Raw genomic sequence first — 24,354 nt, 5'->3', positions numbered from 1 at the left:
TTAAATGTGGCCCATAAATCTTTCTTCTCCACTTTTCAGTCATACATTCAGTTCCAGCTTCTACATTTTGCTCTCTTGGGAGTGTGTTGAAGTCAGTACCTATCCATAAAGGTCTCCTGTGGCTGTCTTTTTTTGAAGGGAGGGGGAATCCGCGCGCAGGCAGAGAAATCTTGGCACGCATGGCTGGACTGCCACTGACCTCCCCGCGTCGGCGAACGCTTCACTGGGCTGACACAGCCCGCTCACCCTATGGGTCGGGGGGAGGTTGGCGGGGAGGGGGGGGGGGGGGGGGGTTGTTCTGGGTGAGGATGGGAAGCACACTGCCCTTCAGCTCTCTCTTACTCACCATATACTTATGGTACTCCCATAAATAAGCTTGTTTCACTGGCAACAAAAAAGTAAACCGGTGCACATTTGTGAAAACTTTATAATAAGGTGGCATTTGTTAATATTTGTAAATGCATTAGCTAACATGAACTTACAATGAGCAATATATTTTTAAAGCATTTGTAAATTTTTTAATCAATTGTTCATTGTTTTTTCGTGTTAGTTCACGGTGCACTAACTTTGTAGTAAAATTGTAGTGACTAATGTTGACTAATAATAAATGCTGTAGAAGTGCTGTTCATCGTTAGTTATGTTAACTAATGTACTTAACTAATGTTAACAAATGAAACCTTATTGTAAAGTGTTAATTTGGGTTGGTGAAAGGAAGTTATTTGGCATTGTTTTTCAACTATACACTTGAAAAAAGTTGATTAGATCTCATCATGTGGATGTAACAGAACACTATGGCCAATTTGTGGCAAGGCTCCCACAGAAGTGTGCATGTAAACTATTTAGCGTTTCTTTCTCTGTGTTAGCGAATGTGCCAATAGATTTAAGTAGGCACATTAAACCCCGCCACACCGACCCACATGCCCCCACCCCCAGCTTGTGCCAAGTCTGCCCAGCGTCCCGCCTCCACACTTACCCTCAGCGTGGTTGCGGCACACACACACACACACACACACACACACACACACACACACACACACACACACACACACACACACACACACACACACACACAGAGAGAGGTTAGAGCAGACAGACGCGTGACTCATTAGGCATTCGTCCCCCGGGGACAGTGCTGGGGGAGAGCGCCACAGCTGCAGGAATGTCATGAGCTGCTACTGCTGTGTGCAAATGTGTGTGTGTGTGTGTGTGTACCTTTGCAGAAGGCCAGCACACCTTTCAGAAAACACAGCATCAAGAAAGCGTCTCTCTGCTTTTCCATATCATCCTTACTATCTGAGCCAAGCCAACAATAAAAAATGTGAGGATGCCTTCAGAACTCAGAAGTTGACTGAAACACATTATACGGCAGATTATACACCGGATAGATCTGGTCCCAACTGCTGATTCGTCACCACAGCGTTCTGGTTTAAAATGTACAATATGGTAACGGCTATGACGTGAAACACCTGTTCACTATATCACTGCTCTTCACCGTAGAGACCAACTATTAAACGTGGTGTACTTGAAAGGGACTGAGTCTTCTAGCAGTTATGAAGCTGTTTAAGAAATGAATGTGTAATGAAAATTAGTTTCTTTTAACATTTTGTATTATTTAGTAGTAGGCTAGCTCTTGAATCTTATTACGGACACATTAGACTTTAAGCATGTGAAATTGGATGCAAACCGGGTGAGATGTCCCACTATTGGCTTCTTTCTTTAATAATAATATAAAAAACAATACAAATAATAATACATTTGTGTTTGTAATGTGAAAACATAGCATCTACTGAATTTGCCAATAAAATTTGAATTGAGACAGGAGGTCAATCTGTGGCGTTAGATCCTCTATTGGTCACGCATCTTTTTGCCGTATGAATTTGCGGGTCAGAGTTCACTGAACTTTTGTATTAAGCGTAACACAAACTTTCTTCTTCGCTTGAGCTTGTGTTTCCTGTCTTCCATATTCAAATGTATATGAATAAAAGTCAGTGGAGCTCAAAGTCGTGAGACTGCGGCACTACTGTAGTGAGTTCTTTAGGAAGAACCTACACTTCCGTTCAAAAGTTTGGGGTCGGTAAGAGTTTGTGTTTTGAAAGAAGTTTCTTATGTTCACCAATGCTGCATTACAATTGATAATAAATAAAATAAATATTGTAAAATATTATTACAAAAATAATTATTTAAAATAACTGTTTTCTATTCTAATATATTTTAAAATGAAACGAATTCCTATGATTGGAAAGCTGAATTTTCTGCAATACTCCAAGTCTCCAGTGTCACATGATCCTTCAGAAACCATTCTAATATGCTGATTTGCTGCTCAAGAAACATTTCTTATGTTGAAAACTGTTTTTTGTGGAAACTGTACTACATTTTTGCATTTTTGTCAGAGCTCTGCGATGAATAAAAAGCTCAAAAGAACAGAATTTATTTGAAATAGGCATCTTTTGTAAGAATATAAATTAGGCCTAATTTACTGTCACTTTTGATCAATTTAATGCATCCTCGCTCATAAAAGTATTATTATAATTTTTTTTAAATCTTGATGACTCCAAACTTTTGAAGAGTAATGTACATATCCATTATCTTCAACCAGAGGTCATAGTGTGTGTGTTACAATCTTTACTTGTTACATCCCAGCATAACTTTGAGCAAAGTTTTTGTCTGGCTTGTTATGGCTTACAGCTTTACTGTGCTGTAATTCTGCTGTTTTCTTACTCCCTGTTGTGAGGTCTTTTCTACGAAGATCGGTGAGAACTTCGAAGCGTCTCAGCTCAAGAGTTTTATGGGGCTTTAGACAGATACATCATCCAAGCTGATTAATCACTTCGAGTTTACATGTGTAGTTTTATATTTACGTGTGTGTGTGTGTGTGTGTGTGTGTGTGTGTGTGTGTGTGTGTGTGTGTTTTGTACAAATGTATATATAGCTTGTGTCATTGAAGGGCAGACATCAAGTGTGGGAGGGCATATTCATAGAAATGCTGCTTAGAGGAAATTCATATTCAATATTTTTTCCATGCCTGAGTGACAGAGTGTGTGTGAGGGTGTGAATGTGTGTGTATGTACTTGTAGGCGGGAATTGAAGCCCAGGTTTTTTATGTTTTTGTTTTGAAGCACCCTCCCTGACTCCCTCTGTGCGGAAGTGTTACCGGAAATAGTGTGCAGCCGCCCCCGGTTCTGCGTCAGTTACGCTGAATAAAGCGAGGGGGCTGGACGGGGGCTTTCCGGGAGGACGTTAAGAAGGGTGGGGGTTGGAGAGGAGGAATGGGGGCAGGGAAGTGTGTTTGTGTGTGCGTGTCTCCGCTGAGGCCATGTGGGTAACAGCCGTCTCTCAACGCTAACTTTATCAGATAAAGCATCACTAGTGCTGGCGCACTTCATACGCGGCTTCCAGTGGCTGTTAACAGCTCCAAAAACGCACTTGCCGCACGAATAGAATGTCACAAAAAAAAAGCAGTGTTTGTTTGTGTGTTCGCGGTTCTGTGTTGATATCATTTCACATGAGTTTATACAATATTCATCTCAGTTTAAACAACTTGGACATTTAAATAAACCTGTCACTTGATGTTGTGCTCAAACTAAATAGATCTAATTTTCTATGTTAAAATATATAGAAAATATATAGACACAAATCCGCTTCCTCTGCAAAAAGAGAGAGAGAAAAACAGAAAAGACAGTCGCTCTGGAAAAAAGTGTGTTCATCTTGCCCATCCTCAGGGATGGTTTCATCTTTTTCAGCTTTTTTCCCCTCTTCTTTTTAATGTATGCCACTTGAGAGAATCCAGAGGGGCTGCACCTGTTTGCCTCTTGGCTAGTCTCTCCACCTCCTGCCCCGGCCTGCCACTCACGCCTCGGCTCCTGTGGGATGCTCTGCATATGTGTATGTGCACGCGTGCGAGCTTTGGGTGTGGAGGAAGGATAGCTGCAGGGCTCGGCAAAGTTTGACAGAGCCTGAGATGCAAGCATGCACACACACACACACACACACACACACACACACACACACACACACGACTTTTCAGTTGAAGTTTTTCAAAGCCGGATTCATTTATCTGGATCTGTAAACAACACTCCTATAGGGGAGACTGGGGTAAGCTGTGCCACTTTTTACTTTTTTTGCTATGAACTGAAATGAGAAGAAAGTGGTTTTGCCACTTTCTGCCACTTTATAGCCAAATAAAGACACCACATTGTCATAATTTTGGGAAAAGTGCTTATTTTTTTGAGGAGTCGCTGCCTCCTTGGATGAAACGTTCCTGGTGTGTATATATATATTTCAACCATGACAACTTGCAGAATAGATTTAAACAGCATTTATTGATAAGAACGGAATGTACATAGGCTTAGTCTTGGCAGACTAAATCTGCTACGCTGCTGCATGAGTGAAGAATACTGCCGAAGCATGCACATAAATACAGTGAATAGAATGCAAACTGCTGCAAGGAAAGAAGGGAGAATCCCCTAGCAGATCTAGTCAGGTGGTGCTGGGGAAGGAGGAGGGCTAGAAAAATCCCCATGCCATGCTGAGTTCAGCAAGTTAGGTATGACAATAAGGGTGTACTCACACTAGGCACGGTTGCCTTGTACTGTTCCCTGGTGTGGTTAGCGATCATCACACTATATGCGTACTGAGCCCAACTGAACCGTGCTCTGGCCCACCTCTTCCAAGCGTGCCAGGCAGCGGTTAAACAAACCATGCCCGGGCACGGTATGGAGCGATCACACTAGTCCAACGAACCAGACTTTGGGGGTCAAACGTGTTCGGGCACGGTTCAGATTGCCTAGTGTGAGTACACCCTAAAATGTTCTTTTACATAAGTTTTATGTCAGTTTTTAGCAATTTCCCATGTGCACCTCTGTCATAAGCAGCATGATGGGTGTTGAATAAATATATGATCACATGGCAAAAATTTAGTATTTTACTTAGATTATTGGCTGACATATTGTACCCCTCTCTTCCATACTGTTTTTGCAACCATCCATCTTTTTTCCTCTTTCTTTTTCCTTTTCTTCTTCTTTTTCTTTTCTTTTTCCCTTCAAATCCACTCTCTCCTTCTCTGTTCACTCATGGATAGAGATAGAGGCACAGAAATCTGCACTGACCCCTTCAGGTCACATTAAAGGTCGCCCAGCTTCACACACTAAACCCTGAGGGCCTCTCATCTCCTTCATCCTTCGCTGTCTTTAGATGTCTGATGCGGATAGAGGGAAAAGGAAGAGACGGAATCACTATCACGTCCCATTCACTCACCCATCCTCCATCACTAGTCTCGTGGATCAATGGTCTCCCTCTGCATGGATCTCTTTGACTGAGTTTTGCTGTTATTTAGGGAATTCAGCATGTTGTGCATTTCCACCCTTTATTCTGTCATTACTTCTTCATGATTTGTGACCTGTGTTTCATGATTCATGATCTGTGAGACTGATCTGTGTAGGTCATATGACAGCGGGAGAAATTGGAGTGACTAGTTGCTGGAATTCAGTGTAAAACTAACTTTAACTGCAACTTTTAATTGTCATTCTTTACAGCTGCATAATATAAGAAGGTGTTAATATCGGGAGTGGTGTAGCTTAGTGGTTAGATAAATGACTCAAGAACCAAAAGATTGCACAAGGAGTGATTCCTTGAATTATCACCATTGTCATTTATCCCAGGTTGCTTTAGATTTTCAAACTTTTTGATGCCATCAATCCTGGATCCCTTAAAAGTGATCCCCATTATTCATTTTGAATTTTATGATTTAGGATTAAACATTAATAATTTGGTCCCTTTTGTTTATTTATTTATTTTAAGATATTTTCTATTTATTGATTTATTGATTTACTTTTGCTGATTCAAAACCCCTGTGCTAAATGACAAAATAGAGTAGTGTATCTGCTGAGGTAAATTATGAATTCACATCGCTTTATGTCTATGTGCGCACCAAAAACTCTAGCCTTTTATGAATCAGTTTTACTGAGACTGATTCATAATGCAAATCCAAAAACATAATGAATACAACAGTAATACATTCAAAATGTGATTTATCAGCCTAAAGAGAATTGAAAGTGTGACGGATCGGGAACATTAGCCATTTCACTGTACTGCAGTTCAAGCCAGTAAAATCAGAGAAGGCTGTTCCCAGAGTCTCAGTCTGTCTGTCCCCTCTGTGCTCCTGCAGAACCGTGGGCGACTGGCAGAGAAACGCACCATCCCCTTGCCGCCAACACGGGTGCCCAAAAAGGAGCTGGCCTCCGTTTTCAGCAGTGACGACAGCGAGGGCAGCGAGCGGGCCAGTGGAGATCATGCAGACATCAAACAAGAAGAGCTGCATTACACTATCATGAGAAAGAGGTGAGAATTTGTGTGTGTGTGTGTGTGTGTGTGTGTGTGAGAGAGAGAGAGAGAGAGAGAGAGCGTGGGTGGGTGGGCAAAAAGTAGAGTGCCAATCCCAGTGCCAGGGATTGATACATCAACCATGATCTGCCGGAAAGGGGTTAGCCATATCAGACATCAGTATACCACCAAAGAGCTTTAAAGAACCCTTAGGTCTTTACCCCCATAGCCCCCTATTTTGACACACACACACCCTCTAACACACACAAATTCACTCATTTACTCTTTTGGCTGATACTACAGACACACAGGATGTGCCAACTCTAAATAGCCATGCTTGGGAGCCCACAGGATACATGCACAGAAATAAACATGAGGTCTTCTCATGAACCATATGAAAAGTGATATTGTTGATGAGGTATTTGCAGTCATGTGGCAACTTTCTTAATGCCATAGATCTCAGAATGGTTCGAGAGTTTTCACCTAATGCTTTTCCTGTTGCGTGTTAAAGTTACATTTCTCACCTTTAATATTTAAGCATGTGCCCTAACCGCATGCATCATTATATTTTGGTCATAGCACTTGCTAAAGAATGTGGGAAGCAATAGAGTACTTGGTCACCAATCGCTAAAGGGCATTTCAGATCAAGGACAAAAACTGTAACTATAAAGTTTTAACAATCGTTGTAATTCTATGAGAATAGTGCAGTCCACACCACAGCTATATAACAATAACAACAGAGGAACAATATCATTGGAATCACTTTCAGAATATTTTTTTTTATTGCTGATGAGCGATACAAATATTGACAGACAATCAAAATCCATTTGCGCATGTGCTATATAGTGGGACCATGGTAGCATTTTTGGTTAGTACCTGAAAGTACCATTTAAATGTTGTAGTGATAATTGAGTACCATGGTATATAAAAGTATGCCATTTATGCTATAACAATCTGGCTAGAGCAGTTTAATATTGATAAGATACATTTTTTGAAAGAAGCATAGAAAAGATGAAATCTAGTGATCTACAACCAGTGAGTTACTCCACTTACTCCAAGCACAAATATTGGGTCAAATTATCTATTTTTAATTACACTAAGCATATTTATTGATACTTTTTAGTGTTAAGTTTTTTTTTTATTGAGGCCATTGCAATACATTCTGGGATTGCGGTCTCTGTGAAGTATTAATGTAATGGTGCTTTAAAATTTGGCCTAAATGAGGCAGCATAATTAAGTTTCCCAGTTTTTGGAACAATCATAATTTCTGCTTTCCACAAAAAATAAAATTCATGCAGTGATGTGCTACAAGTTCCACATCTCCGTCTTCAATCAGTGCGAGGGAATTCAGTGTTCATTAAATCTTCATGAGCTGTGTTTGGCCTCCCTCCTCCTTGGCACACAAGCCTGAAGAAGCTTATGAGCCTGCGGTCAGTGCAGCAGTGAGCTAAGAGCAGTGGCTAAAGCGAACGGTTTTTCCGCCAGTGGTTTTGCTCTGCCTAAATGCATTACAGGTGATAACTAGCCAGCAGATGTCAGCCCTGGCAGGTGAGTCTGGGGAACCATATTTTTGTCAGACCATCTCCGCTTGTACTAAAGAACTTGTTGAAAAGTCCGGCCTTGGGGTTCTGATCTATTATTAAGTTTCCTTTAATCACTAGAGCATGCCTTTCAAAGCTAGCTTTTGCTTTGAGACTGCAGGCTTTCTGGCTTTCGGGGGTCTTTAGGTGATTTTTCACTCATGCTTTTTGAATAGAAGTGTCAGCAGCAGTTTCGATGGTGTTTGCAGTGAGAGTTTGTGTTGGCGGTGTATGTTGCGCTATGCTGGATTGTTAAATCTCCAGGAAGCTTCAGTGCTTCTAATGAGAGGAGTAAGAGAAGACAATATTCCCTTTTTCTCATTAGCCACTCGGCTCTTGCTAAAAATGTCTTGGTTAGCCCTAGCTCCTGTCAGGTTTTCTTAAAGCAACCGCCAATGCGTATAGCGAAAAATTTGACTTATTTAGTTGCCGTAATAGTTGTAGCTGTGCAGTTATATACTTTTTTTTGCTGCAGTAAATGGCGAATGAATTCCAATGGTTGAGTCAGTTGAGTGTAAGAGGCTTGGGTTTATGCCCATTGGTGTTAAGCAGTACATTTGGGTCATTACACAGCACTGTTAGGATATCATTCTCAAGACAGCCTATTCGTATGTATGAGGACGTGCCCTCTTCCAGCATAGGCAGGTCATAGCTGAATCAGTCCTTTTTGTGGAGCCCTACAAGCTAACACAGGATGCTAGCTAGCTGTCATATTCATTAAAAACATCATTGACCAAAACTGAGTGATGTGAGGGTGCTTATATTGTGCTTTTATAAAGCCGCTGGCTCCTAGCAGCCACTTACCCTGTGACATCGAGGACGGCACAGGAACCAGAACCGGCCAGCTAAACTCATTACAGTGATCTCCCCCCAACACTTCAGATGCCCGCGTGTGAAGATGCTAATGAATTTAAAGAACACTTATGACTAATATCTAGGGCTTTTACCCTGTTAAAGGCGGCGGACTGCAAGGAGCCACGTCTCTCCTCTATTCCGGGGCCGCTCACCTCACCCCTACTTTACTCAGATGAGGATCTGACCGAAAGAGATAATGGGATGTTCAATCTATGAAATTCAATTTCCATTGATCTGGACTGGGTAAGTGAGTTGTGGAGGGGTCTTAACAAATTGGATTTAGTCAATGGATGGTGAAGGATGGGGAATTCTTTTTTGCGTTTGATCGTATTTACGCCTCATCATTTGCAGTTTATTTTAGTGTTGTGGTAGTGTGCATAGCGTTTCTTCAGTCCAAATGTATCTGCTTATATATAGTGGAGTTCAAACACAAGACATTTTTCTAATTGAATGCAATTTTTTCATTGCAAACTATATTATCATCTTTGAATGAAAAGTAGCATTTAATTTCAGAATGCCTTCGTATTTGTTTTTCACTTTTGCTTTAATGACTGCAGCAGTTTAGTGCATGCACTCCACAAGTTTGTCAAACTTGAGGATCATGTTCTCTAGCATGATTTGAGATGAACCTCTTGAGCTTCAGTGGAAGAAGAACTTCTCACCATCTGTACAAAGTAGTTCACATGATCAGTGTCACAAATTTATTTGGATTGGTGACCTATATCATTAATTTTGATATCAAAGAAAAGTTTCTTTGTTAAAATATTTTTTAAATCCTAAAACTTTTTGTTTATTTCCAGGTTTAAATAATAAGATTTTCCCAGATTTTCTATGTGGACTCAGACTTTTGGACCCCACTGTACTTTAACATTCTGCCTATAAAGGTATTTTTAAACATGAGGCTGACGAATACACATTTCCGCAATTGTGCGCAGTCGGTTTTCAAGGGATTTCCACCCACTGCCGTGAGAAAAGCTGGTACACTTTGACATCTTAAAGAAGACTCTGTATATCTTTTAACCAGATTAATGTTAATGGCCAGCAGGTTTATAGGTGATTAGTCCTCATTCCTCCTGTATCCTGCAGGGATACAGATCTTTCTTTCTTCGAAAACAGCCTGGTTAGCTTGAAGTGTAGCACCTTAGCTTGGTCTTTTATATTCCATCTTAGTGATTTCGCATGTGGAGGTTGAGGGTCTTCGGGTCATGATACACTAGACAATCTGTATAAATACCGTACTGAATAACAGAATAACAGGCTTGGTTTTATAATCTTTGAAATTTAAGTAAGTCAACCGATAAAGACAACGCCATGCATCGACTGGCATCCTATCTGAAAACGATCACTTTCGCGATATGCTTTAGCTATAAAATTTGCAGGTATGAGATGTTTGTCATAGTATTAGTCTTCAAGGTCATGCCAATCATTTCCTGAAGCCTACCTGTGCTCAGTCAGGTGTGTCAACACCAGGGCTTTGAGAAGTGCTGACTGCTTGTCTGGGTAATTACTGAGTAACCATCATGGATTATATAAGATAGTATACTTACTCAGAGGACAACCTGCTAAGAAAAGCCTCCAAAAAACATTGCCCATCCCATATGATCTCTTGTAATATTTCTAATGTAATTATAAAGCCAATTTCTTCTCTTGTGTAAAACTACCTGGCATTTAACTGCTGATTTACTTACGATACTCTCATGATTTTTGTTGATTTTTTTCTTATTTACAACCTATGGAAAAAACTAAGTGCAGAAACATAAGTGGATTAGATGAATAGATGAAGGAGGGGAGGAGGAGGCAGGTTGATTCCAGAATGGTGGACCCTCCCCTTGAGCACGAGGGACAGGGAAAGGAAATATATCAGACAACTGTTGCACCTGTCTGGATAGAAATTCTGTCGGTCTTCCCCCGGGTTTCTGCGGCCTCTTCAGAGAAGGGCCTGAGCTGTCTGTGTTTAGCATTAGAAGCGTTGTCCAGCAAGGCTTGCCGTCCTCTTCCCTGGTGGCTGTCTGGACCTGAATGTAAGCATTTGGCTATCCAGAAGTGGAAATCAGCTGGTCCAAACCTCAGGACTGAAGCCAACCCAAACCGCCGTCTTTAGCGCACTGTAACTGCCCAGGCTCTTAAAATGCTGGTATGTACAGTCAAGGGCATTTTCATCTGACGCTTAAACTGTTTTTGTTTTATTTTTTATTATAGCAATATTGTTGAGTGTCTCGACACCAGTGTTTTGGTATTTTTGGAAATTTATTCTGATGTACTATACAACAGACAAAATACTAGACCCACATGTTATACGTTTACAAGGAATGGCTAGTAGCCTGGTGTGAATAATTTTCCTTTAAAGGTTTTTTTGCCCTCGCAAAGACATTCAGCTGATGATTAAGTTTTTAGTTTTTTAATAAAAGGGCTATATTTTTGGTTGGTTGGTTTTAGTACGCTCACACAGGTTTAGTAGAATCGTTCATATTCAGTCATTTGTGTGGTCCACCGGAGGAAATGATGGCTACTCAAAAGTTTACTTTAAATGATGTGACCATGTGCTCCATTCATTCATCTGTTTTGTTAAGACATTTCTCTGTCCAGTTCTGGAGCGCTGCACGACACACTGCTGGGAAGGGGACGTGATGCTGTAGGATTCCTGGAAAGAACCTTCTCTTAAGGCAATAATTAGTGGTTGGGTTCCAGTTCTGGAACTTTTAGTATGTCCAGGGCTCTTCCCAAGTAACAGCTGTAGGCTTAACATTCTACAGTTTATTATTTACAGGAAAACTAGTGCCGTTTAAAACCCTGTTGTTAGAAATGGACAAATGTATCCCGCTACATACTCTACAACTGTTTTGTTGATTTATATCCACAACCTCTAAATTCATAGGGCTGGAATTAAGGCCAAATCCAATTTTTTAGGACTTGAATAACAAAATGTTTCTCTGTGAATTTGTTTACACAACTTTTTTTTTTTTTTAAATCTATATTAATATTTTTCTTAGCTCATTGCTATCATTCAAGTAATCTTAGAATAATTAGCAGAATTCACATAGACTATTTTCCCTCAGACTTTTAATACTTTTGGCGTGAAATATATTTGGTATATCTTCGTTAGAGTTTGGGTGAACCAAGCTTTTGTTTGCTGTTCCGCTAATTCTGCAAATGTTTTCATCCAAGTCATTGTAGGGTATTAAAACCATAAAACTGCTTCGAATGTAACTGTAGACCACTTGTTGCTGTAAAATCTCTCTGCATTGTAAATGTCTGTGTTATAAGATATTCGATATATTTACGTTCTTAGGAAATGATCAGCATCCCTACTCACTACGTTTCCCTTGCCTGTCAAGCGAGAGTGAGTAGTTAAAGCAGTGAGGATGTTTTAATCAGGTGTTGTTTTCCTGTTAGCATCTCCTTTGATTGGTTTTGCTTCAGCCACATCAGTTAATCAATGTCATTAATGTCACATCTACAGAGGGCAGGTAGCTGTATTTAAAAAGACCTTGCACCCCATCTCAGAGCTCTTTTAGGCTTTTTCCACTGTTTACTTTTCAAATTATCCAACACCGCAATGTTCAATGTGGCGAAATAATGTTTCGTTCCACTTCTACTTTTCTGGGTTCCCGCATGCTTATCGACCTCCCATCAGCTTTTATAAGGCAGGAACAACAGGAAAGCTCTGGAGAACGCACTGCACTCTCATTTATTTATGTATCTGTTTCGATATTTATTTATTGCTCTCCTCGCTAGCTGAGGCCCGGCTGCTTGGTCTGAATGTGAGCAGAATAACAACAGATGTGTTTTTTTTTGTTGAAAAAAAAAAAGAAAACAGAGAGAAATATTGATTCCCCCTCCCCCATTCTAGCATTGCATTTTTTTTAACTGTACTGGTTTCACTGGACATGGAATGAGTGTTCAGGACAATTGTTTGGGAAAAGTAACCACACAATTTTAAATTTTGTAGCATGTTTGGCTTCTTTTTTTTACAGTACTAGTTCATAGTGTAAACTGTCTGTCACTTTCTGTGAAAAGGAGGGATCCTCTCCACATGCCTTGCCACTTTCTGCTTGGCACCGCTTTGTGTGTGTGTGTGTCAGGGTGAGACTATCATCGCTGTGTTCAGTAACGGTGTAAGCCCTGGCGTCAGGATGCCCTGTCTGCCAACTCTCTGTGTGACCTCTATATCTGGCGCCAGCTCTCGTCTCCCGTGTCACTGCAGGGGCACTTGCGCTGGCACTATTTCCCTCCCTGACACTCCTGCTGCCATGAGGAACACCACGTCTGTGTCCAATGGCCTTTCGCGCTGCCTTAAACTCAAGTCAGTTCTTGAATACCTGCCATTCATCAGATGCCTTTCATCCAGATGTTGCCCCTGTCATATTTGAATACCCAGCCATTTGTGAACAAAACAAGCATTTTCAACAAGCAAGGAACAGTTCACTCGCAAATGAATCATTTACTCACCCTCATGTTGTAAGACTTTGTTTCTTCCCTGGAACAATTTAAAGAATGATTTTACTTTTCAATTGCAGTTACAATGAATGAGGACTAGAGATTTCAAGCCAATGTAGTCCACTTGATATTTACTAAACGTCTGTATTCTGTATCACTGATTAGTGAGCAAATCATACTTTGGAGATGCATCTGTTCTATTAATCTGTTCAGTTCACAAAACAATTTTGAATGATTCATTCACTGATCCGGTTCTCGAATGAGTGATTCGGTTGTAGCGGGTCTTGAGCAGAGCTCACTGGAGGAGAAGATTATCAGTGAATAATTTTCATTTTTTGGTGAACTATTCCTTTAAATCCCTTGCACAGCTACCTATAGCGGGACTTTATCTCTTTAGCAACATTTGAATCTCAGTTCAGAGTTAAGCAAAGCTTTGTGCAGGTGTGCTGCTGGTTTTCTCCAAATTCAACCGCAGACCCTACTCCTAGGCCTAGTGCTCCTATATCAGACGCACGTCAAGAACAGATGGAAGTGCTTTCAGCTCTGCATGAGAGTGCTGTGGTGAGGAAATGTGTCTGCTACCAGCAACAACACAGTTGATGCAAAAACCCATATCTTTCTGGCATCGGAAAGATGCTTTGCTGTACGTTGCGGTGTCACGGATTTTAAATTTTTTTAAGCACTGACTCTGAAACTGCATTGAATGCCTCTGATTTTTTGGCACCTTCCAAATATGGTATTTTTACTCAAAAACCCTCTTTAATAACATTCGCTTTCCCCATGAACCAGCTATTGGGGGCAACCTTTCTGAAATTTTATATCATGATAATGATACATTTTAAAATTTAGCTGTAAATTCAGCAAAATAAATGTTATACATAAAAAAAACACATACAATAGTAATTTGGTATGTAAAAGTATTTAGTGAATTTAATACTCTACAAAGTAAAAGTAATGCATATTTAAAATATGATTAGAAGAGCCAAGCTCACTGTACATTAGTTGAATTCTATGTTAATGCTTATTAAGTTAAGTCACAACATTGCTTGGCAACCATAAACAACATTGCGTGACTGTTATGTCAAAACATACTTTAAATTGTGTCTCAGACGTATTGCGGTGTAACAGTATAGCATATTTTCTACTGTTTGACTGTATATCATTATACTGACCAGCCGACCATTTTTTTTAACATGATATTCAGATTTGTCAACATTTTTTGCAGAAATATAGTTTGCTTATGTTCAGTAGATCCTTTTATAGTTGTTGCATATACTGTACATGAATCACATATTATTAAATAATACTATATTATTAAAATATACAATTGGTCCTAGTTTACAATCTTTTCATGTAGGTTTTACGGTCTCACCATTCTTTGTTATTGTTAAGCCTTTTTTTACTAAGTAGAGTCATCAGGCCCCATTTGCTGCAGTTTTTTATTCTAAATTGTCTTGCCCAGTGCATGTCCTCTCACAGTGGGTCATATCTTGGGCAAAGTGTCTGTGCGGTTGACGGGGAAGTGTAAGAGGTATTGACCAGTTTAGGTGGAGATTATGCTGATCGTCTTCACTGCGCGATAAGCCGCAGCTCATGTCCTAAGCGGAGTTGTCAGGTCCGCCCTGTGCTCCCCTGTGTGGGATCGCTGACTCAGGCGGCCGGGTCTTAGATCCAGCCCTGACGCAGATTATGACCTTGGCTGACAGTCGTGGGAGGCCTCATTAGCGGCACACACCGGGACAGCCCAGAAAAAGTGTGCTAATTAACCTGCTAACAATGTCCTTGCTTAGTGAGCTCACTGCAGAGCCTCCGTCTGAGGATAATAGCCTCCTTAGCTGCCAGAGCAGGAGCTGGAAGATGGAGCTGTTGTTTGGACTGATGCCCTGTTAAGGGGATGGATGGGGGAACTAGGATGACCTATTGAGAACGGCAGAGTTGTTTCCTAAATAAAGGTTAAATGGAAGTTTGCGCTACACAGAGTAGCATAGTTTCACGCAAGTTTTTAATATTTTTTAGCACTGTTGCCAAATAGACAAACATGAATTTTTTAATAATAATTCATTCTAAACACTATTTAAAATATATATATTATATATATATATAATGTATTAATATGAATAGTATTTGAATAGTATTTTATTGAAATTGTATTTTTAAATAACAGTATTAGTAAAAAAGGTTAACATTTATTTATTTATATAATACTATTTTGTTCCAATTCTATATGTATATATGTATGTATTGGTTTAAATTAAATAGTATTTCTTTTAAGTAGTATTCATTTTATGTTTAATAATTTGTATGTATACAATTATTTGACCAACATGATTTTTTTAAAATAAGTCTTTATAATTTGCATTTAACAATGCTTATGACATTACAATATTGTCAGCACGTAAGATAAAATGATAATTTGTCCAACAATATATATCTCAGTGAATGCTGTCATTATGTAAGTATTGTGTATCTGATCTTGTGTCGTACAGTTGACCAATGGCATTTCTGTCAGCCTTTTGGGTTCTCAGAATGACGTGAATTTGCAGCCCAGTTCGGTCATGGAGAATAAATTCCTGTACGTGCTGTGTTGTTTGTAGCCGAACTGAAAGCGTGGCAGGCTGACATTACTGAAGCCCAGCCTGTAATCTACGGACTGTAAAACTAGCATTTGGACTGCCACACACAGCAGGGCTATGCTCATGCTCAAGCTGCCCTGTGACAGCCCGTAAAAACGTCCCTCAGAACTCTCTTGATATTAGTGCGCCCCACAGACTGCCAGGCAATGTGAGATATGCATCTGATATTTGCTAAATGCTAATCGGGTATTTGAAATCATTATGCGTTATAATGCGATCACAGCTGTAATCAGATTGCATTAAAATACCTCAGTGACACACTTCTTCTATCACTCTCTATAGAGACAACATGGCCCAAGCAGGACTAAAAAGGGTTAATGAAGGATGAGAGTGGGAAGGAGGGAGGAAGGGAGGTTGAGGGAACGGCCTTGTCCAGTCCTAATCTTTAAACCCTTCAGTTGGCCTTGAAGAGACGACCCGAGAGAGGAAGACAAGTGTGCGACGTGGACGCCGGTACTGGCCTGAGATCAGTTTATCAGTCTGCGAAGAGCTCTGTACTTTAACCCTCTTTTTTCATGTTTAATGTGTGTACATGATTCATGTGTAGAAACATTATTATAAAAGATTAAAAAAACAGTGTTGTACATTGTACTCATGACTAAACAATTATATAAGATATCATTTTAAAATATAATATAATTAAAAATCTAATCTAATGTTTTATTTTCCATTCAAATTGTTTTAATATGTTCCTCTGACCTAATTAAAACCCATTTAACAGAGATTGTTTTTAACTATTAGTTAAATATTAGTAAGACAATATCATTGATTCTTTTTGGGGTCAATTTTATTCTGGCAAAAACTTTGAAGTATATAATAAAACCATTCTACATGGCCTATATGACCTTATATAGTGTGTATAACTGGGGTCTCTGAGACCCTAAACAAATCAGATAATATTTTTCATAGAGAAAGTTTGGGGTCTTTCAATCTAAGCATTCATCGGTTTCTTCACCTGTCCAAAACAGCTGACAAGATCAGTTCTCTGGTTGCAGTCAAACAATACAAGACCTTTTGACACCGGGGCATACATACTTTCTTAAATATCTCCAGAATTATATACAGATTTTATTATCCATTGTAATTTCTAAATCCACACGCACATGTTGAATGCTAAAACCAGCCCCTTTTATTTGCCACTTATCGGGTTCCTTTATGAAATGGCAGATCTCTTGAGATTACACTCATCCCCCGCGCCTCCAGAGACCCAAACGATTTCAGCAGAGCGATCATAAAAACCATAATCACCTGGTTTTAAGCTCATAAACTGCTTATGAGTTGAATGTGTTGATTAGAACATCTTAAGGTTGAAGATGAGTCTGGATGAAACTCAAAATTGCTTGACACAGGAATCTGTCAGCGCTCATTATACGCTTAAAATCCAAAAGACAATGAATGCAGAAGCGAAGCAAAAGAGCCAAAGGCAGAGAGCGTTTCAGCTTCAAGGGACCAGACCGGAGTGCAGCAGGTCGGCCGTGTTTGATTCAGGCGAGGTTGTTTGTGGTGGAATTACATTTGGTTTACTGTTTACTTTATGCTGTTGTATCATTCTTCTTGTGTTCAATTGGTAAAGTTGATCATTCCAGTTTAAATGGACAGGATTGGTAGTTTTTATATTGAACGATTTTTTTTAGCACTAATATGCTAAATGTGTGAGTGTGCCGTTTCAGTGCATTATGAGCCTGAGATTAGGAATCTCTCGAGATATTTACCCTCCGTCTAACTTCTTGTTATCTCTCTCCTTTTCTTTCTCCTCCCCCCTCTTTAACTTTTCAGTCGTGACAGTGACCTCTCAACGATCATCTCCAACCTGCACCACACCCGACAGCACGGCATGCCCGAGGGCCAGCCCTGCTCCGACCTCAGCCTCGCCTCCGCACACTCAGGTAGGACACGCCTAGAGACAGCACACTGAGACACACTTACACACAATCCCAGATGAATGTACTGGTATGTTATTATCCATTATGGCCCTTATGAAGTGAATACATACTTATGGGGCAAAAGCAGATTCATGGACATGAATAGGAAGTGGTCTGGATGAAAGCAGTTGAAAAATACTTTTATGATTATGATACACACTCAAATCTGTGAAATGTGCTGTATCTGACCTATAGTCTTGGATTATTGCTATAATTGTTTCTATGGCTCTCCCTGTCTACATTATTCTGTTTTACTGCAGTTTTTTTTTTTACAGGGTTTATCCTCTGATTGATGTAGAACAATTACACTGACTGCGTGTTAGTATTTTAATTCGGTTTAATTTGCATGATTGAGGGCTGTAAGCTCATTACTCGCTCCATTGTGGCCATCTTCATTCCATTACTTAATGCTCTTGTCTTCGCCTCTCTTAGCACACAACTTAAACCACCGTTAAAACTACTCTCAGTAAATAGCTTTATTTGTCATTAATCTCGGACCAAACAGAAGGACTACCGGACATACTTTGCGTTAATCTCATTGGTCATCTGAATCCCATGTGGTCACTCAAGGGTTAAGTAATTTTGATCAGTCTGGTTTTTGAGTTATGGTTTAATGTATTGTTTGAAGATTTATGTTGCATTTTTATATTTTAATTTTATTTTTTACTATTTGAATATCATTTATTTTAATAACAATAACTTAATGTATTTTCTAAATGTTATTTAATTATATTTTATATTTATAGTTTTAATTACAGTTTATATTATGAGTCTGAAACACATGGTCATCCACAGCTTAAGTGATTTTGACCTATCTTGTTTTACAGTTATACTTATGTATTGTTTGAAGATTTTTGTTGTTGCTTTTTAATTCATTTATTTATAAAATGTTTATTTATATATATTAATGTTTAGTTATATTATATATATTTTTATGGTATTTAATCAATTATCTAAAGTATTGTTTATTTATTTATAATGTTATTTATTTAATTGAATATTTAAATAATACTTATTTCATAACAAGTCTGCAAATTACTATTACCAACGAAAAGTGTTTACAGTTATACAGATTCCAATGTAAACTATTTTCGAAGTTTAGACATTTTCTACTTTTCACTAAAACGTTGTATTTATTTATAGAAATTATTATTGAAATTCATTTTATTTTGTTTAGGTTGTAGTTAAAACTGCATAGTTGAGTCACACTATGGAGGATCCCATTATTGGTTTGTGGACAAATGGCCATATGTGAATATACTGTATGTGGCTAAATCCTATTACAGTGGCATTGGTTCAGCACACACACAAAAAAACAGTCCCAGTCCTGATCTAATAGCTCCAAAGATGGATCAAATCACCTTTACTGGACTGAAGGGTTATACTAGTGTAGAGATCTAAGGGTTGGGTTAAAAACAAGTCTAGTATAAGCTCCCATAACTTAAATGGAAGATGCTCAAATAATCTTAATCTTAATTGAAGAAGACACAAAGTAATAAGAGAGGAAGCCACCTGCAGTGTGGCTGATGACCAAAATCTGTCAGTTTGAGCATTTAAAAGAGGTTTAACGGGTTTAAGCAGCTAGACTCATGTCTGTAAACAAGTCCAATCCGATCACCCAGCGCATCTAATTCTGTCTGCCAGTGAAATTAGAGAGCCTCCGTCTCTGGGCCAGGTTAAGGGTCGAACGGATAGAACAGACCCATTTGGACATGCGTTTTTTTTTTTGCATGATCAGAATGATGCACATTTATCACATTTTGCATTTCACCACATGTCGTTGCAAGGATGTACCAGTATGTTAAAGGTTGACCTTAAATAATCTTAAATCAACGCAGACGTAAGTGTCCGTTTTTCCATGTTCAGCTGTGAGACTCCAACAGCTTCTTTTTCTCCGTCACACGGTCTCTTTTACTTCCTTTCAAGTCTGACTTCTTCTGTGGGTATGTGGTTGAGCGAGAGAGAGAGAGAGAGAGAGAGAGAAGAAAAGGTTGGAAAAGTGCAGAACAAATGAATGAGCAGAGCGTCGTATGCTATCAAGGGAGGGTGGACTGCAGTGTGGAGTCGCGAGACAGGCGGAGGAAGAGGAAGCCGACTGCCGCGCTGGGGTTGCTTTGCACCGGAGAGGCCCGTTAATTAAATCTGAGGGACAGACATGAGAGCTGACCCAGGCGTCAGCCGCAGCCAGTCAGCGACGGAGGAGAGGCGGCTCCTGCTCCCCCACCCTCACCCCCTCCGTCCGGCCGGCCTGCTGGCCCCAGCGAGGGATGGGGGGAGGGCAGGGCGCCGGCAGCTCGTCTGGCTCTCTGTGTAGACTCCTAAACGTGGCTTTGCGGTCAGACCAGAGACTCTTAATAGGCGTATAAGGTGTTTTTGCTTTTTTTCCCCTCCCTCTCTGCCGCTCTCATGCTTTCCTAAAGGCAGACAAGAGCGTCTGCGGGAGTCTGTTGTGTATCTGGACCAGTGCGTAGACGTAGATTCCCTGAATTTGTATGTTATAATCTTAATCTTCTCTCTGAAGACGCAGCATTTGCATGTTTATACCGCAATTGAAGTGTCCAGTCACTGATGTTTATCTTTTTTCCTCCTACAAATCTAGTCTACTTATCCTGTGCATGGATATTATTGTACCTAAGTGTGGGCCTTAACCGACTGTAAATCACTTGGGATATAACAGTCTAACAAATACAAAAAATGTACACGTATATTATATAAAAATATGAAATAAAATTACTTAAAAATATTTCTATTTCAAATAAATACTGTTCTTTTGAACTTTCTATTCATCAAAGTATCCTTCAAAAAACATAAATCCCGGTTCCCACAGAAATTTTAAGCAGCACAACTGTTTTCAACATTGATAATAAAAAGAAATGTTTCTTGATCACCAAATCAGCATTTTAGTGATTTAATGATTTGGATTGGATGAGCTACATTAGAAGCTGTGGTAATGTGCTGAATCAATTTAACATCAATTCCGAAAACTCACATGTAGAGTGGGGTTTCTAGAGTCTAGTGTCTAACAATCCCCTAAAGAACACGTTTTTTTTTTATCTAGACTTGTTTGGGATACAGTCGACTCAGAATTTTTTTTATATTTTTTCATGATTTTTCATCTCTCTTATTCTGTAAAGCAGTCTGGCCTAGTTAATGCTACCGTCAAACGGTGCAGGCATAATTATACTTTTTTTTTGTACCTTTTCTATCTCTTGTTGATTTTCTGTCCGTTCTCTCGCTGCCTTTTCTGCATCTTCCTGCATTTTCCTCAACCACCTTTTGTCTCCCCGTCTTTATTTTTCCCTCAATTGCGGCATTTTTTTCTGCCTTGTTCTGTTGTTTTCTCGTTCTTTTTCCCATGATTTTGATCTCTCTCTTTTTTCTCAGCTCGTTTCCCTCCCTCATCTTCTGTCTCTCTCTCTTTCTGTCTGTCTCTCCCCTAAGGCTCTCAGTGGGGGAGCAGCAGTAGAGGAGGACGTTTCTGAATCCTCTGGGCCGGCGGAAGCGCCGTGCTGCTCCCCCCCCCCCCATGGCCAATCAATGCCATCCTTTCAGTTCTGGCCGAGCCCCGCAAACAGGGGGATCAATAAGTTATTAGCACCATTCTGTCAGCTGTAATGTGGAGATTGATTGGAGGTTGGGGCTCCGCCGCGCCGCCCGCCACTTCCCCTGCCTGATAAAGATGACAGATTAAGGGAATAAGAAAAGGGAATTAAGGAGTGTGGCCTGTCCAACTTGTCAGTAGCTGGAGAGAGACGGAAGGAGCAAAGGGAGAAGGAGGAGAAAACCAAGAGCCTCCCTCTCTCCCTCTCATTTAGTCGTTTTGCTATTTCTCCATCCATCTAGCCTTCTCTTTTCTCCTTTCCTCCCCTTTATTAAAGTTCTGCCGTTGTTTTGGCCCAGCTCTGCACCGCTCTGGCTGGAGTTTAAAGGAATTAGCAGCAGTGCTGGCGACAGGAGCCGTTCCGTGAGTTGGGTAACATGGCTGAGGCACGAGGCAGCTCCGAGCCTCACTGTTTGGTGTTAAATGTGAGCATCACAGCTTTAAGAGGCAACATTTAATTGGTATTAAAGGCTTTCCGCCTTAAAATCTCTGACCCTGAGGCAGACAGGCGCTGCTGAAACCCTGCCTCTCCCTTGAGCGCACTGAGAGACAGAGAGAGCGCAGTATTCTTGCTGCTGCTGTGGATTTTTGAAGCTCTTTGAATCTTTTTTTGAATTTATTTTTCGAATGAGCACTTCATTTCAGGGTAGAGAAGTATATAAGAGTGAATAGCATATTTTTACAAAAAACGTTTTAATAAAAAGACTAAAGTTTAATTTGGAAATTCGTGTACTAGCATACTATTACTGTTTCTGCCTTATGAGTAGTATGATAATTTGCTATTCCAAATTCAGCTTAAAGCTATTAGTGGAAAAGCAACAGAAAATGCAGTGCTTTCAACTTGACCTTTTGTTTCGAGTTAAACATTTTACCCAAAATTGTGTCAAAAATGCGCAATTACCTTTTATTTTCTGACTAATGCTGGATTAGATGCACAACCTACTCAAGTCATATGACAACAGGGAAGCAAAAACATTTTAAATGTAACGTTTTAATATGCATACTATATTTTATGTCATTTTATGCACTATGCACTGAGTATGCTAGTATAAAGTATATACTAGCACTAAGTATGCTAGTATAGTTGAAGAGATAAATCTAAACTTGCTTCTTCATAAACTGCAAAAAAAAAATATTTGAGTAAAAATATGACAAATAATAACACAAAACAGAGAACAATAAATGGACAGGAGCAGGAGAGCAGTGGGTGAACAGTTGACATGGAGGTTTATAAGGAGAAAAGAAGCTATGAGTGAGTCAGTGTCGCTTCCCGCCTCCAGCTCCTGCTTGCAGACTAACGGCTTCCTCCTCATGGTCCCGAACTCTCTTCTTTTGTTGAGCGCCTTACTTCAGCTAGAGACCAATGTGCTAAGAGCGGTCCAGAGCCAGGTTTCCTCTCTGCCTGAGACGACGTCATGGGCACACTGCCCTGCTCAAAAACTTTCCCCCTCTCACTTACGAAAGCATTTCTACTGCAAATCACTGGGTCCCACACTGTCAAATCACATCATGAAGTTTAAAGGTTTTAGTGTTTAATCACTTGGGGAGGTTTGATTCGGGGGACAGAGTGCTGTGTGAGTTTGAGCTGTAGGTCTGAGTGACAGTTCAGGACTGTTGATTGAGAGATGGAGATGGAGGTTAAGATGGAGAGGAACTGGACTCAGCCCAGGGCTTTGGGAGTCTTGGCAGGCAGGAGGTTGCCTGATAAGACACGATGGAGCTTGGAGAACAGGCTGGGCTGGAGATAGCAGCACTAGGGTGGCTGAGCCCTGTGGGAAAGACACCGCTGAGAGATTAGGGTCAAAGAAAGACATACAGGGAGGAAGAGAGAGCAGATCAACATAGCTGGTACAGAAACCAGAGGGTCCTGTGTTTCCCAACCCTTTTTGTCTTGGGTACCTTCACAGCATCATTTGTAAGTACTCTTTTATCTACACCAAACCAGAAATGTGCTCCTTTTAACTCATATTATATCATAAACACCTTTTACTGAAGTTTTTGCATATTGCTTTTGAGCTCTTTTGGCTCAAAAGCCAAAGAGTCAGGAGCAGCCAATTGCTATAGTTTTACACTTATGCAGTGATCGTATCAGTTCCACGTGAAGATAGAGAGCGGAAAATAATTGAATACGCCAAGGGAGATTCTTCACCTCAAAGGCCGACTAAGGGAGAAGTGGAGTGAGAGACAGACGGAGGGAGTGTTGTTGTTGTCTTTGGGCGGAGGTTAGGAGAGGATATGGGGGCCCATTAGAGAGGCCCCTTTTTCTCTTTGGAGTGGGATAGACAGCCTTCCCCCCCCTGATGAGAAGACATCAAACAGCGTCATTAGTAAAGCTCGCTCCCTACAAAGAATCCCAGACCGAGCTCTGCCACTCCAAAAGCCCTTTCAAGCGCAGGCTTGCTTTTCTTTCCCGCTCTGTGTCTCTCTCCAGTACTCTTATCTGAGAGAGGGATGAACAGTACGCTTGGTGTCGAGAGGCAGGGGTGTGAGAGAGTAGTTTGTACTTTTGTGTCGGACGTATACAGAGGTGCAGCCTCTCTCGGTTTTGTTGCCATGTAAGAATCTCCCCCTTCACGCTTCTTTGATGTGTAGAGCTTTATTCATGGATTACATGTAAGGGTCATCTGTAATAGTGGCTTCCTTTAAAGACCCAGTGAAATAAAAATGAGAGTTTTCTGGGTTTTTAGTTTATATCTGTTAGCTATATGAGGCTAATGCTACTACACTCCTTATCTTTAACAAAATATTTACGCATTTAAAATGTACAGACTTTCTCCTCCAGGAAAATGGAGTGAAGGTATTGTTGACATCATCCTCCACTATGCAGATTTTTCTCCAATCAAAGAATAGAATGAGAATGTTCCACACCTGATAGAGTGCAACAGTGTCTGTCCACTTTTTCAGCTTTGGTTCCTGAAGTCCTAAATCTCAACATTACAAACTTTGACCAGTCACCACAATTCAGCCATTTCTTTTTTCAAGTTTATTTTTTCAAGCAAGTCGTTTAA

General features: G+C 40.2%; 1 protein-coding gene across 11 annotated transcripts in view; it reads left to right on the top strand.

The window, feature by feature from the left end:
- The window catches only part of samd11 (sterile alpha motif domain containing 11), an 89,026-nt gene that overhangs the window by 40,274 nt on the left and 24,398 nt on the right, over positions 1-24,354 (top strand). For all 11 annotated transcript variants that reach the window (XM_079589660.1, XM_079589663.1, XM_079589654.1 and 8 more), the window contains 2 exons: positions 6,164-6,336; positions 17,600-17,709. In XM_079589660.1, coding sequence (XP_079445786.1) covers positions 6,164-6,336; positions 17,600-17,709 — 283 coding nt within the window. The remainder of the gene's footprint in view (positions 1-6,163; positions 6,337-17,599; positions 17,710-24,354) is intronic.

This window comes from Phoxinus phoxinus (genome assembly GCF_949152265.1).
Source record: "Phoxinus phoxinus genome assembly, chromosome: 18".
Classification (NCBI taxonomy): domain Eukaryota; kingdom Metazoa; phylum Chordata; class Actinopteri; order Cypriniformes; family Leuciscidae; genus Phoxinus; species Phoxinus phoxinus.
Note: the sequence above shows the minus strand (reverse complement) of the source record. Positions and strands in the feature narration are given on the sequence as shown.